The sequence below is a fragment of the Propithecus coquereli genome, unplaced genomic scaffold (assembly GCF_000956105.1).
Source record: "Propithecus coquereli isolate 6110/MARCELLA unplaced genomic scaffold, Pcoq_1.0 Scaffold765, whole genome shotgun sequence".
NCBI classification, from domain to species: Eukaryota; Metazoa; Chordata; class Mammalia; order Primates; family Indriidae; genus Propithecus; species Propithecus coquereli.
In genome coordinates this window covers 580,067-594,197 of record NW_012153785.1, presented here as the reverse complement: position 1 = coordinate 594,197, position 14,131 = coordinate 580,067, and the positions used below count along the sequence as shown (strand labels likewise).

At 59.2% G+C, this 14,131-nt stretch overlaps 1 protein-coding gene across 4 annotated transcripts in view; it reads right to left on the bottom strand.

Moving 5' to 3' along the window:
* FAM65C (family with sequence similarity 65, member C) overlaps positions 1-11,368 on the bottom strand; it is a 33,516-nt gene extending 22,148 nt beyond the window's left edge. For 3 of the 4 annotated variants that reach the window (XM_012662448.1, XM_012662451.1, XM_012662449.1), the window contains exons 1-3: positions 11,328-11,368; positions 10,092-10,210; positions 1,782-1,928 (exon numbers count right to left, since the gene is read on the bottom strand). In XM_012662448.1, the coding sequence (XP_012517902.1) occupies positions 1,782-1,928; positions 10,092-10,201 (257 nt within the window). In that variant the 5' untranslated portion in view covers positions 10,202-10,210; positions 11,328-11,368. The remainder of the gene's footprint in view (positions 1-1,781; positions 1,929-10,091; positions 10,211-11,327) is intronic. The other variant, XM_012662450.1, reaches the window with a different exon arrangement.
* Positions 11,369-14,131: the final 2,763 nt, after the last annotated feature.

Here is a 14,131-nt window from a genome sequence, read left to right as displayed (position 1 = left end):
TTTCTTAAAGAAACCCGATATTCTGAAACACCTCCTACCCCAAATAAGAGTTTCCCAGACTCCTGTAAGGCTATGTTTTTTTGTATGATCCTAAGTCAAATGCAGCATTTTCAGAGTTAGAATAAACTCGAAATAGTGCTCAAATATAATGGAACTTTGTCCATCAAACATTGATTATTCCAACTTGCACATAATTTTAATTATTATTATTTCTTTTTTAAGAGACGAGGTCTCACTGTGTTGCCCAGGCTGGTCTTGAGCTCAGGCGACCCACACGTTCTGAAGATGAGCGGACGGACCCTCGCCGGCAGCAAGTGACCAGGCCCAGGCCACGCGGCAGGAGCCAGGCTGCGCCCAGGTCCGAAGCCACGCCGCGGCCTCCGGAAGCCAGATCTTCACCCCCGTGTCATGCCCCTTCCGAAGCCGGGGCCCAGCCCTGGGGAGGGCAGCAGAGCCCACCACCCTCAAGTTGACGGTCTGGACCGGGGCGCCGGGGAGGGGCCCAGCCTGCTCCATCGCGGATCTGAGTCGCCCCAGGAAGGTCACGTGCCCTCCAGGCCCCACTTAGGCCACCTCGGATGCGGAAGAGGCAGCTCGCGCTAGGCGACCGCTCACCCAGGGGCTGGCTCCCCAGGATGGAGGAGGTGCCACCGGCCCCAGACGCACGTCTCAAACGTGCCACCCTCAGGGGACATTGGAAGCTGTCGTGGAAGATGAGCCCCCCCGGGGTAAGGCCTCTCCCCTCTACACACACCCAGTTCCCACTGTCTCCAGCGCTGGGCAGAGGGGGACAGTGAGTGTCATGGGAGGAGGGTGAGGGACGCTGGTGGTGTGGGGAGGTGACATCTGCCCTGAGCCCAGGTGACACAACAGAGCAGCTCAGCTTTGATCCAGAGTCGATTTGGTGGCTTCTAATCCTACTCCCTGTTTACTGGCTGTGGGGTCCTAGACAAATTGCTTCCCATCTTTGGGACTCAGTTTCCTCATCCAGAAAGGGCAGCTATGGGCATCTCTTAGGGTTCTCGAGGGAGTCAAGGACACAATCAGTGTAAACCACTAAGCATGTCGTAGCTGCTGTTGTTATTAATTAGCGGGGGAGGGAGAACAGGACCCCTGGAGGCTGAGGAACCGTGTTCCGTTTGGCAGACGCTGCTGGCTGCACCAGAGAAATGGAGCCGCGGCAGCCCCCGACACCGCCCTGCCCGCAGAGCCTGTTGGGCAGGAGCCGGGGTGCAGACGCGGGAAGGACGTTGGCACTCGGTGATGACACGCAGCCAACCACAGTGGGAATGGGGAGTGAGTGACGAAAGAAAAGTCTGGAGAGGCTGAGGGTCAGAAAAGACCCTGAATGCCCTCCCAAGGGCAGTAGGGAGCCATGGCAGAGACTTGAGCAGGGGAGGGCCTGGCAGGGTGGAGACGGGAAAGGAGAGCAGCAAGGAGCAGCACATCTCTCCGTTACCTCTCTTCACAGCACTCAGCGCCAGAAGTTGTGTATCAATTACAGTATTGATTATGTTCCCTCTTCATCGCCGCCTGCTCCCCTGCACGGGAACACCACGAGACCAGCGTCCTCCGCCCTATTCACTGCCGGTCCCCAGTGCCCAAGGACCAGGCTGAGTGCATGGCTGCACCCCCACATGCTTGCTCACCAAACGAATGACCAGGAGCTCCCTCTGTCACCTTGACAGACAGTCCCGCCCGCACGTCCCCAGGAAGAGGCAGAGGGAGGCAGGCGAGGCAGAAGGATGCACTGTGTAAAGGCAGCACACAGCCCTGCTTACTTGAGGCCTCTCTTCAGCGCCTCAAAGATCTTCTTCACCTGCTGGGGCTTGGGGTCCGAGCACACCGACCCCTTCCGCAGCGTGCCGTACGTCTTGGAGGATTTTACAGGCATTCGTGACCTCACGGAGTTCCTGTTGATGGACTTTCTGTGAGAAGGGGTGCAGGGGAGGAGAGGTCAGAGCAGGGCTCTGCCCCCCGGGGAGGGCACTTTGGGAACAGTGACCAGAGCCCCAGGGAGTTGGGAGACCTGGAGTCCACCCCCATCTCCACCAAGCTGTGTGGTCTCAAGAAAGTTGTTGAAACTCTCTGGGCCTCAGTTTCCTCCTCTGTAAAAAGAGAGGCCTGGATTTGAGGATTAAAAGGATAAAAACCTGGTATCAGAAATAAACTTACAGTGAGGATACAATATCAAGCAGCTCAAATGCCGACGTTCTCTGCTCAGCATGCTTGGCCTGTGCAGGCAAAGCTGTGTGGGAGGCCAAATTGTAGCCTTGTGGTTTACCCAGGGGGTGGGCCCCTGTTGGCTTTACCTGCCCAGCATCCATCTCCCTCCCTCTGGGGCATCTCCCCAGCTCTGCTGCTGCCACTTGTGGTGTGGGGGGAAAGGTAGCCTGATGAATCAACACACACACACACACATTCGCACATGGACACACATACATAGGCATTCTGAGGCAGACCCACGTCCCAGGCCGGGTCAGTGAACACATTGTGCCCCTGTGGGCAAGGAGCAGCATGAGGTACAAGTTTAGCCAGTAACCAGAATTCACAGGAGGGAGAAGGGTTTTTTCCATGGGCATTGCCAACCTGGGAACACACCCCTGGAACTTCCAGCTTCCTGTCTTTACCACTATGTGGGGAGAATGGAGCCAACACAGAGAAGCAGACCGGATCTGTGTTATAATGAGTTCCTGGATCCAGCTATGCCTGAAGCAGAACCTGCTGGTGGACTTTGCAGTTACATGAGCTGGCTGGGTCTTTTCTGCTGAAGCCAGTTGGAACTGGGAATGTGTACGGAATGAGCCTAAGAACTGTCTTCTAGTAGCGATAGCTGGGTCCCTTAACCTTTAGAGACACAGCAGCCTCTCGGGACTGATTACAGTAGCACGGGGTCAGGACACCTTCGTCATAGCACAGAGCTCAGACTCCTCTTCTTCGCAAAGGCTTGAGCAAAAATGCTCTGGAAGCCAGCTTCAACCACACGCACAAGGGCCCCCGTGGAGACGGCGGAGCAAGCAGAGAGAAGCAATAGCCCTGAACAGCCTTGTGGGGGAAGACACCCCCCGGCCCCGATTGCCCATTGGCTCGGGACTGCTGAGAGAGGAATAACACCTTACTTAAGTGCCTGCATTTTGGGGGTTCCTTTGTCAAAGCAACTTCACCTCTGCACAAACACACTACCCAAGCCTCAGTTTTCTCATCTGTAAATGGAGGGAACAATAAAACCTACACCGGAGGGTGGTGCCGAGAATTCTATCAGATGCCAAGCCGAAGGTCTGATGCAAAGGCAGCTTTATAAATGTTAGCATTGTTATAATAATCACATCCTATCTGTCACTGTCCCTTGCCTCCCGGCCTGGAGAACAGTAGGTGCTCAGTAAATACTAAGCTAAGACGGATGGGGAAACGCGGCGTGCCCAGGGGACAGGAGAACAGAGATCCTGGCCTCGGGGCGCTCAGCTTTCTCTGGAAGGCGGAGCAGGACAGCGGGTTTCCACCCCGGGATTCCCAGTTAGGGGACAGAGGGATCGAGGGCGGAAGGGGGAGTGGTACAGTCTGTGAGTGGGCAGAAGGAGAAGTTTTTACCAAAGCAGAGCTGGGGGGCTGCCAAAAGCCCGGACCTAGAGCCCTCTAACTTTGGGGACCCAGGATGGCGGGGGAGGAGAGAGCCAGCTCCCAGAGAAAGGCGCCGCTTCACATGCCTTCCCAGCGAGAACTAACGTCTCCACAGGGAGAGGTTAATCTCAGGCCACGCTGCTGGGACAGCTAACGCCATGCACCCGAGGGCCTGGGAGCTCGGCGAGAGCACGTGGACCGCACGTCCACCCTGAGCACCTGCTCTTGCCAGGTGCTCGCTAAGGGCTTCATAGAAATATCTCATTCAACCTTCACAACCACCCTATGAGGCAGGTATTAGTTTTAAAGCCATTGCCAAGTGGGGAAACTGAGGCTCAGAAAAGTGACTTGCCCAGGTAATAGCTTGTCTGTGTAAACTGAGACTTGTGCGCACCCTCAGCCCAGGAGCGTAAGAAGCCAGCTTGCAGCAGGGTGCGGAAGTGTCTCGGGGTGCTCAGAAACACCTGGAGGACCTGCCTCCGATTGCCGGCCCCGCCCCACCCAGACCTGGGCTGGGCCTGAGGACACGCAGTTCTGACGCGTCCCCGGGTGCTGTCACCGCTGCTGGTGCACGGACCACACTGAGACTCACCACTCTGCTTCCCTCGGGAGACGTCCTTCCGCTAAGGAGACCCAACTCTGAGAGCTTCTCGGAGCCCTCTGGAGTCGCCTGCACTTTTGAGGTCTAAAGTCGAGGGCAAGGGACTCGTCCAACCGCGCACACCCACAGAGCGGGCTCCTCCCAAATCGGGCGCCGCGACGGGAGCCGAGGGGCTGGGCCACCCTCAAGTCCACAGGGACAGGCAGAGGAGCACGGTCTGCAGAGCCGGGCAGGGGACAAGCAGGGCAAGCTCCAGCTCCTTTGCTGGCCCTGAGAAAAGGGCCATGGGCCACCACCCCGCCCTGGCCCCCGAGACGTTCAGCGGGCGGCCAGGCTGTGTTTCCAGCTGGGCCAGATACTGCACATTCCACACACGCGCTGTCGGCTCAACGTGGGAGCTGGCTGGGCCACGCCTGCTGACGGGGACCAAGCCCCCGTCGTGGTTGTGTGCCACGGCTGCACAGCCGGATCACAGACCAGCACGCCAGAGGGTCTGGAAGTCCGCCCTGGGCCCTCAGGGACCTCGCTGCGCTGCAAGCCACACTGTCTGGTGGTCCAGATGCAAGTTCGGGGTCAGATCCCCCACGGTCAAACTCCAAGCCCAGCAGTCAGTCCCCAGCACTTAACCTACCTAAGCCTCAGTTTCCTCAGCTGTGAAAGGGGCACGATAAGAGTGCCTGCCCCCACAGAGCTGTCATGAGATAGTCATTCGTTTAACAAATGTTTACTGACCATCTACTGTATATTAGTCACCACTCTAGAGGCTGGGGACAGAGGAGTGACCAAAACAGACAAAACCTCTGCCTCCATGACCTGACAGGCCAGCTGGGAGAGACTGTGGTAAGTGGTAACAAGCGTAGAGCCAGAGACTGGGGTTTATGTCTGACTCCCCCATTTACAAGCTGCGTGACCGTGGGTAAGTTACTGGACCTCTCTGTGTCTCAACTGTCTCATCTGTCTCATCTGTGAAATGGGGTCCAGGGCAAGGTCACATGGATTAATAGATATAAAGGACTTCAAGCAGCACCTGGCAGAGAGTAAGTGCCATATATATGTCAAAGCTAAATAAACTTTTAAAAAAAAAGAAAAGAAAAAAAATCAGATAACACCAAGTGCCAAGGAGAAAAATCCAACGGGAGGGAGAGGTCATGGATTTAAACAGGCAGACAGGAAGGTGGGCTGGCAGGCGCTCCGGGGTGAGGCTGCAGGGACCCCCTCTTGCCACTCCCGGGGGCCCACAGTAAAGGTGACGTGCACAGAGCCCTGGGCACGAGCGTGGCGCATCGTCAGTGCTCAATCGCTGTTCCCCGCTGTTGCTGCAAATCACAGATGTGAAGTGACGCTTCCCAAAGCCAGAGAGACGTCTTGCCCCTCCTCCCCGGACAACCCTTGAGGCCACATCACCCACCTCTTGGACCGGGCCTTCCACAAGGTTGCCATCTTCAGGCCGGCAGGGACGGACAGGGCTGCAGCCTCGGGGAGAGGCTGGTTTCGGATGGGCTAGTGTCGCCTGGCAGGCAGGCAGGCAGCTGTGAGGCGGGGCTGCAGGTGCCCACTCTCCTGCCAGCCCCCAGGGGCCCAGTCCCCAGCAGGTGGGCCCCTTGGGCTTGGCCCCCGTCGATCCCCCTGGGGGGCCTCGGCGCCCTCACGGTGGCGGCTGTGCCTGGAAGCTCCCACTCCCGGGGGAGCTCTGAGCCCAGGGCTCCCTGTCTGAGCTTCAACAGGACAGGCGTGGCGGCCGCTCTGCGGGCCGGCCCAGCCAGGGAAGGTGATGCGCAGGCGGCCTCCGGATGGTGAAATCAGGCTGCATGTCTGGCCTGGGTGTCACACCAGCCAGGCAGGGAGCAGCCTCCGGGGGCGGGTGATTCGCCAGCTCTGGGAGGACTCAGTAAATATTGAACAGCCCCTGGCATGCCAGACGAGCTTCCAGATGGGCACGTGTGACCCGCTGGCCCCACGTGAGGCCAGGGCGGTGCTGCCCAGGGAGGTGGTCGGAGGCCTCGGCGCGGGGCGGCTGCAAGAGCAGGATCTGGAGCCGGGCAGGCTGGGCTCGAGCCCTGCCTCTGCCCCCGGCCTCCAGGCAGGGCGATTATAGGACCGATTGGAGGGGCTTCGGGTGAGGACTCCATGCAACAAGGACACGACCTCACCACTTATCTGGTGTCCGGTGACACTGGCTGGTCGGCGATGATGACAAACATGGCACTTGCAAAGTTCAGACCCTACTCGTGGTGATTCGCGTGTCCTGACCAAGTCTCCGCTCCCATCCCCCGCGGTACAGCGCAGGACACCGAGCCTGCATCCCTCGCCTCTGCTCCAGCCCGTGCCCCCGGCTGTCACACACGCAGGGCCGCCCCTTCCTGTCCTCTTTCTCCAGCCTCCTCTCCTTGAAATGTCAAGGGCTGCTACTTTGTTTGCCTGCCCCCACTTCCCAGCGATCAACAGAGGAAGTCCCCGAGGTGGTGAGCAGGTCCTGGTGCTCCTCACCCAGGGGGCCCCTGCCCTACAGCCTGGGGGGAGGGAGACCTGGCTGAGGGGCAGGAAAGGGGTGAAGGGCAGCCGTGCCTGTCAATTGGGGTAGAATGGGACCAGAGTGAGGTCCTGGCCCTCTGTATCCCCTCTGTCCGTCCTCCCATCTCCCTACCCAACCCACACCAAAAAATCCAGCTCTTGGGAAATGGCCTCCTTACAGCAATCATTCACACCTTAGTGTAAAATTCCCCCACCAGGTTGCTTCTCCAAGTGAATTCTCTGATTGTGGAATAAAACAGTCTGTCTAGAGTCAAAGGGGTTTCAAGGTGACAGGGTTGGAGGCAGGGACAAAGGAGGCACCAGCCCCCCACCCCAAGTGGAACCCTGCTCTCCCGTCTGAGGTTATCTTGCCCAACTCGCCCCAGCGCTGAGCGTGGGCAGGCGGCTGCGTTTCAGCCTGGATTGGTTACCTGGGAAATGAGGCCAGAAGTTGAGGCCTGAAACCCAACCCGGCTGTCCCGCCTCAGAGCCAGGGGTCCAGACTCCAGGGAGTGGAACAGAGACAGAAGTTAAAAATAGACGTTGTGGGCAGTTTCTTCCTCACCTGGCACAAGGGGGCTGCAGAGGCAGAGGCCAGACAGTGGCTGCTCAGGGATCTTAGCAACCAGCCCAGGTCCAGCGTCCTCTGGAATCCCCCGACACTGGGGCCCGAGGAGGGGTCCAGGACATGTGTGGCCATCGGGGCCACCTTTCCTAGACTAGCGCTTGGACATTGCAGGACCCTTGCTGACGGCCAGTGAGCCCTGGTGTCGTGGGGCCGGATGGCCTCTGTCTTCCTCCCCCCCAGAATGCTGATCCCAGGAATCCCAGAGGGTAAACAAAGGCAGGGGCCCCCTGGGGGCACTCTCTGGGCATCCACGCTTCCCATGGATACAGGAAGTTCAGAGGCCCCAAAGGCCTGGCAGGAGGAGAGCCGCAGGCAGAGCCAGTTGCAGAATTTGTGGGGTCCGGTGTGAAACGAAAATGCAAAGCCTCTCGGTCAAAGTTTCAAAGAATTTCCCGGCGGTGACAGCAGAGCATTAAACGCAAATGCGGTGCACGGGCCGCGTGCTCACGAAGCCGGCCCAGGCTGCAGGGTCTGCAGACCCTTCCTGGCCTGCCAGACCACACGGGGGCCCCTACGGTGCCTCAGTGGACCAGCTCCGCGCCAGGGCAGCTTGGAGGGGTTCACACGGGCTGGGTGCCCCCCTGGCCAGCAACCTGCTCAACTGACCTGCTCCGCCCTGATGACAGACGCCACGGGGGACCCTGAAGCAGTCCAGGAAGAGGCAGCTCAGAAATGGTTAAGTCAAGAAATAGCATCATTTTCTGGCTGTTTAAGCTTCTGCCCTCTCAGCAGCACTGACAGAGCACCTGCTGTATGCCTTTCTCCCAGCAGTGGCCACACTTTCCCCTCTCAGGGGGCTTGGAACTGGGGGCACTGGGCCCTAATCACTGGGGCTTTAGCCAAACTTCTTCCCATCTTGGGGCCTCTGCTAAACCCTCCAGTGGCTCCCGCACACTGAGACTGTCTCAACTCCTCAGTGCAGCCCTTGAGGCCCCACGGGACCCCTCCCTCCTTGACCACTCTCCTACATGCCAGCCGCGCACCTGCTTTCTGTCCCTTAAGGCTCATTCCCGCCTCAGGTCCTTTGCACATGCTGTCCCCTCCATCTGGGAGGCTTCCTCGGCCCACACCCATGTGCACACGATCAGAACGGCCCCTTCTGTTCCCTCGGGCCACCGCCTAACGTGCCCCGACTCACTGAGGCCCCCTCGGAGGCCCCGTCGGAGACCCCCGCCCTCCCTCACCCCATCCAAGTTCCTGCACAGAACTTGCCACCAGCCCCATCTGCCTGGATCATGGTTCACTTGCTGTTTCTTGTCCCCTCCCCTGAGGGCTGGAGCCCAAGAGGGCGGGGTCTGGGTCTGCCCCCAGAGTTTGGGACAAGGCCTGGCCAGTATAGCTGCTCCGTAGATGTTTATTGAGTGAATTCCGAGATGCCGCTTCTCCCCTCACGCTGGGGCCGGGCAGCCCAGAGAGGAGAGCACTGGGGGCCTGACCTCAGGGCAGCATTGCTGGGGGACGGGGGTGGCCGTCACGTACCAATTGAGCCCTCGGAAGGAGCTCAGGGAGCACATACAGGAGGGACCTGGCCTGGTCTGGGGCTCACGGGTCCCCCAGGATGTGGCATGAAGCCAAGGCCTGCAGAAGACGGAGCAGAGCTGGCAGGGAAGAGGAGCAGGAAGGGAGCTGTGGGAGGAGGGCACAGCACGTGCGAGGCCTGGAGGGGAGAGAGGCTGGGACTGAACACAGGAGAGAAACCAGGCGGGCCAAGGCCGGGGGCCACTAGGCCACGGAGCGGACTGGATTGTATTCTAGGTAAGATGGGAGCCTCTGGAGGGTCTCAAGCAGGGGAGTGGCATGATGGGATTTGGTAGCTGACTGACTCACTGACCGACTGGGTTCTGTACCCCGCTCTGGCTGGGGACCCCACCTGTCCACCCCATCTGCTCTGACAGGCAGAGGCTTGGGCCCCTCTGGATGTCTGAGAACTGCCCGGCTCCCGGGCCCAGCTGGTGGGCAGTTCCCTGCGGCCTTGCCCAGTGCCCGACATAAGGGCCCGGAGCCGGGGAAGCAGGCCTGGGCTCACTGGGCTGTGGCCTCAGGAGCAGAAACACCTGCCTCCCGGGGACTTATCACCCAGCGCTGGAGGAGACACACGGCGGAGTGGCAGGCATGGCCCGGGCAGCACCTCCCGGGGACTCACAGCCAGAGGGTCAGTGCTGACCCCAGGCCCGTCCCTGCAGAGGCTGCTCCTCACCCGGAACCTTCCCGCAAGCGCCTACTGTGTGCCAGCTGCTCGCCTCGTTGTGCCTCACGACGGCCCTGTGAGTCCTAGTTTTCAGATGAGGAAAAAAGGCTTAGAGAGGTGAAGTCACTTGCCCCAGGTCACAGAGCCAGGATAGGTGGCACCATTGCCCAATCTTTCAAACAGGAAGGACATTCCTTCCTAATCCACCCCAGGGACTAAGTCCCGACTCGGCCCAGTTTTGCTGTGTGATCTTGGGCAAGCAGCTCCACCTCTCTGAGCCTCAGCATTCTGATCTGCCACATGGGCCTGTTGAGTTCAGGCAGATCCACTTTGAGAGTACTAGAAATATCTGTTTGGGTCTCAAGGAAATGGTTGGTTTCCTCCAACACCAAGAATCACGCACACACACGTTCACGCTCACACACCACACTGGGCTCTGAGCTGGGCAGGAGAGCCAGTCTCGGGGTCACTGGCAGTAGGAGAATGTCCCTGCCCTTCCCCGGCCCTTGAACAAGCCCCACGCCCATGGCCCAGGTGGAACTCACGCGATCCTCCGGCTCTGTGCGCTGCTGAAGCCCGCGAAGGAAGCGCTGCGGCCCACGACCCCCACGGCCCCTGCGTCCCCTGGGGACAGGAAACGCACCCGCACCGACATGGCCGTCACCTGCAAGGAGAGGACCGAGAGTGAGCCTGGCCTCGACACCTAGTGAGTGCTGGCCGCGGCTGGCCACCTTCCACCACCACCTCTGGGCCTCACGAAGGCCCATTGTCCCCAGGTCCCAGACGGGCAAACAGGCTCTGCGAGGTTAGGGGACCTGCCAGGGGCAAGTGGCAGGAGCAGAACACGAGTCCAGGCCTCTGTACTCTGCATTCGGGTTCTTAATGCCCCAGCAGTGCTGCCTCCGTGAGTGGGGGGACGGCACCCCCTGAACCCGGCACTTCCCACCTCCCCCAGCCCTCCCCGAGCATCTGCCACACACACCCAGCGCCGTGCAGGAGATGCGCACTGAGCAAGACAGGCAAAGCCCCTGCCCTCGAGGCCCCCCAGCCACCACCACCGACAGCTGCGGCACGGAGCGTGTGGTGGGGAGGCCCGGGGTAGCTGCCCCCGCCACGGAGTCCACGCCCCAGAGCTGAGAAGGAAAGGCTGAGGAGGGGTGAAGGGGAAGGGTGTTCGAGGCAGAAGGAACAGCACAAAGGCCCGGAGGCGCGAAAGGATGGGATGTGATCCAGAAACAGAAGGAGGTTCGCTGGGCTGGGGCGCCGCTCCAGAGGAGGGTGGGGGTCTGGCTGAGGGGCCGTGGCAGCCCCAGGGAGGGCTTTGGCCTTGCAACTGGGCAAGTAACTGGGAGCTATGGGAGGGTTTAGAGCAGGGGCTGACAAAGCCCGATGAGGGCAGACTGCTGGCACTGGGGACTGCCCCTGCCCTGGGTCCGTCACCCCGTCTCTGACCCAGCCTGCAAGGGGGTCAGCCTGGAGCGCTGGCTGTCTTCTCTTTCTTCCAAACCATCTCTAGATCGGAAAAATGCCGCCACGTCCCTTGGGAATATAGCCCAGCGTCTTCCAGCACAGGCAGTTGGAAAGTTCTCCTTCATATCTAACCTAAATCTCTGCTGCTACAGTTTCATACCTTGCTCCTCAGCCAGGTGTCAATCCAAGGAGTCCGGGGACCCCACTGCCCAGACCAAAGCTACAAAAAAGCTCTGGTCCACCAAGGCCCCCGATTCCTCCTGGGGAGACCCCTGCGTTCCAACACCCCTTTCCCCGAGCAGCCGCCGCACCTTTGCCCACGTGGCGCCTCTGCCCGGAGTCACTTCCTCCATCGAGCCACATCTGCCCGGTGTCTGGTCTTGCATTCGGTTTTTGGTCAGCGCTGCTGGGGGCTCCAAGAGCCCTCGCTCTGCACCTCCCGGCGGACCCACGTGACCCCTATCCCACGCCCCGCGTGTGCTGTAAATAGGGAAGCCTTGGAAACAAGCCAGACCTGGCTCAAATCCCAGCTGGGCCTCAGTGGTCACAATTGTAAAATGGGATTCAGCAAAGGGCCTCCCTCAGCGGCTGTCGGAGGGACCAAGGAGCCCGCGGTGTGCACGAGACGCTCGGGAAGAGCGGCCGTCTCTGTGTGATTAGCTGACCGAGACCCCAGCCCTGGAGGGGCGCCAGGGGCCGGGTGAGCGACGTCCAGCCAGGACAGAGGAAGGTAGCAAGCCCAGTGCCAGGAGCTGTCACAGACTGTAAATCCATTAACGGCAGTGCTGTGTACAGATGGGGAAGTTGAGGCAGTCTGGTAATGAGGCATCACTCATAGAGTGTCATCATTAAGCCAGCCCTGCTCTAAATGCTTTATGTAAATTATCTTATTAAATCCACACAACCCCCGTAGGAGCAGGACCTGTTGATGAACTAACTTGATAGATGAGGAAACTGAGGCTCAGAGAGGCGACACTAGCCCAGGGGCCCCTGCTGGGAAGCCTCAGAGCCGCGTTTGGAACCCAGGGTGTCGGCGCTTGTTACTGTGCGTGGCCTCGCCTGGCCCCACGGCCCCACCTGTGCTGCGCTGCCGCCTGTGTTCCAGCTCACAGCCGTCAACTGCTAAATTCTCGGGAGCTGTGTGAGCCGCTGACCTCACGCTGGTGTTAGCATTTGAAATCAGCCACGCTAGGAGTATTTACACCATGGAAATGGGCAAATGCTACAAGGCTGGGCTTTCGTTTCTGCTGCTCGTTAAACTTTTACCAGCTCACCCCTGCCCCTACCCCATCAGCACACACCCAGGGTGGGCCTGGGAACCTTCTGGAACTGCTTGATGCCCCCAGCCAAGCTGGGCAAGGGGATGAGGAGGGAGCAGGGAGGGGGCAGCAGCCTCACTCAGATCCCCAAGGTCAGCGGTTGGGACGTAGACTCTGGAGCCAGCCTTGGTCCCTCCCCGCCGCCCTCAGCAGCTTTCTGGGTCGTTCCTCCAACTTCGCCCAGGTCAATGCACTTCAGGGTCAGAGAGAAGGACAATTGCGAAACATTTCCTCTCCATGCAGTACACTAAAAACAAGCCCACGTCTTCCTGCTCAGTGTGACAGAAAGGAGGACAGAGGAGAACTAAGGTTCAGTGCAGACCTGCACACCTGACTGTGGGTTCATTACGACAATGCCATGAGGTTCAGTGACCCCATTTTTCATATGAGGAAAAAGGGGTGTTAGGGGGCCCAGAGACTCACATTTTTCCAACTGAGGTCTGGCTCTTTCCTGCACAGCATCTGCCATGCAAGACTGGCTTGCTGGCTCACCCCTCCTCATCATCCAGCCCAGACGTCACCTCCCCCAGGAAGCCTTCCTGGACACCTCCCCCTCCCAGCAGTGTCGGGTGTGTCCTCTGGGCTGGCACAGCTGCTCATTCCCTCTAGCTACAGTGGACTGCGAGTGGTGACTTGTCCGTCTGCCCCACTATCTGGGGGCTCCCTGTAGGCGGGGATCTGGAGTGTTCTTTCCTGGTGCGTGGAGGGGTCAGAGCACATCTCTGTGAAGCCAGAGGACAGCGAAGGGAAGACTGAGGCTGCTTCTGCCACTTCATCCCAGGGGCAGGCGGCGGATGACAATAAGAGGAAGAAGAATTACCACCATGTGCTAGATTCTAAGAAGGCAGAGGTGGACAAATGTTTTCTGTAAAGAGCCAGATAGTAAATATTTTTGGCTTTGCAGGACATAGGGTTTTTGTCACAACTACTCAACTCTACCATTTTAGAGCGAAAGCAGCCACAGACATTGTGAAAATGCAAGGCCATGACTGTGTTCCTATAAAACTTTATGCATAAAAGGCACAGCTATGGGCAGTGATGGGTAGCCCTGCCTCTGGCCCTTGGGTAGCCGGTACTGCCTGCTACCCGTTCTAAGGGCTTAAAAATCTCATTTAATTCTCCCAACACCCTATGAGGCAAGTACTGTTATTACCCCCATTTTGCAGATAAAGAAACTGAGGCACAGAGACGGGGGAAATGATTCCTCTAATGTCACACAGGCAGGAAATGCTAGAGCTGGAATTTGATCCTGGGCGTGTTAGACTCCAAAGCCTGGCCTCCTAATGCCAGGCCACGCGGGCTTCCCCGTGGTGTTGAGAACGAACGAACACACACACACACACACACACACACACACACACACACCCACCCCCCTCCCCAGGAGTCAGAGCCAGGGTCGGGGGAGGGAAAGGGGCCCCAGAATGGAAGCAGGATTGTGAAGGGGACCTGCCGAGCCAGAAAGGTAGCACTGGGGAGCAGCCTAGAAAACCCAGGCCCCATCCCCTGTAGGCTTCGGGTGTGGGAGCCCAGGCCCCCGTGGGCCCCTGTGGGCCAGCCGCCAGCGACGGCTCCCAGACAGCTCAGCTGCGCCCCCTCCCGGCTGGGCCTGGTGGTTGGCTGCTGCAGCCTCACCCAGCTATGTTCTCTGGTGTCGGAGGAAACAGTCCTCCCCTTGAGAAGACTAGGGGTGGGACCCCAAACTCTCAGGAGCCCCCTGTGGGCAGCTCCTGACAAGTCCCGATGAATGTCTGTCACCTGCAACCGAGAGTGACATTCCTAATGTTCAAGCACTGTCA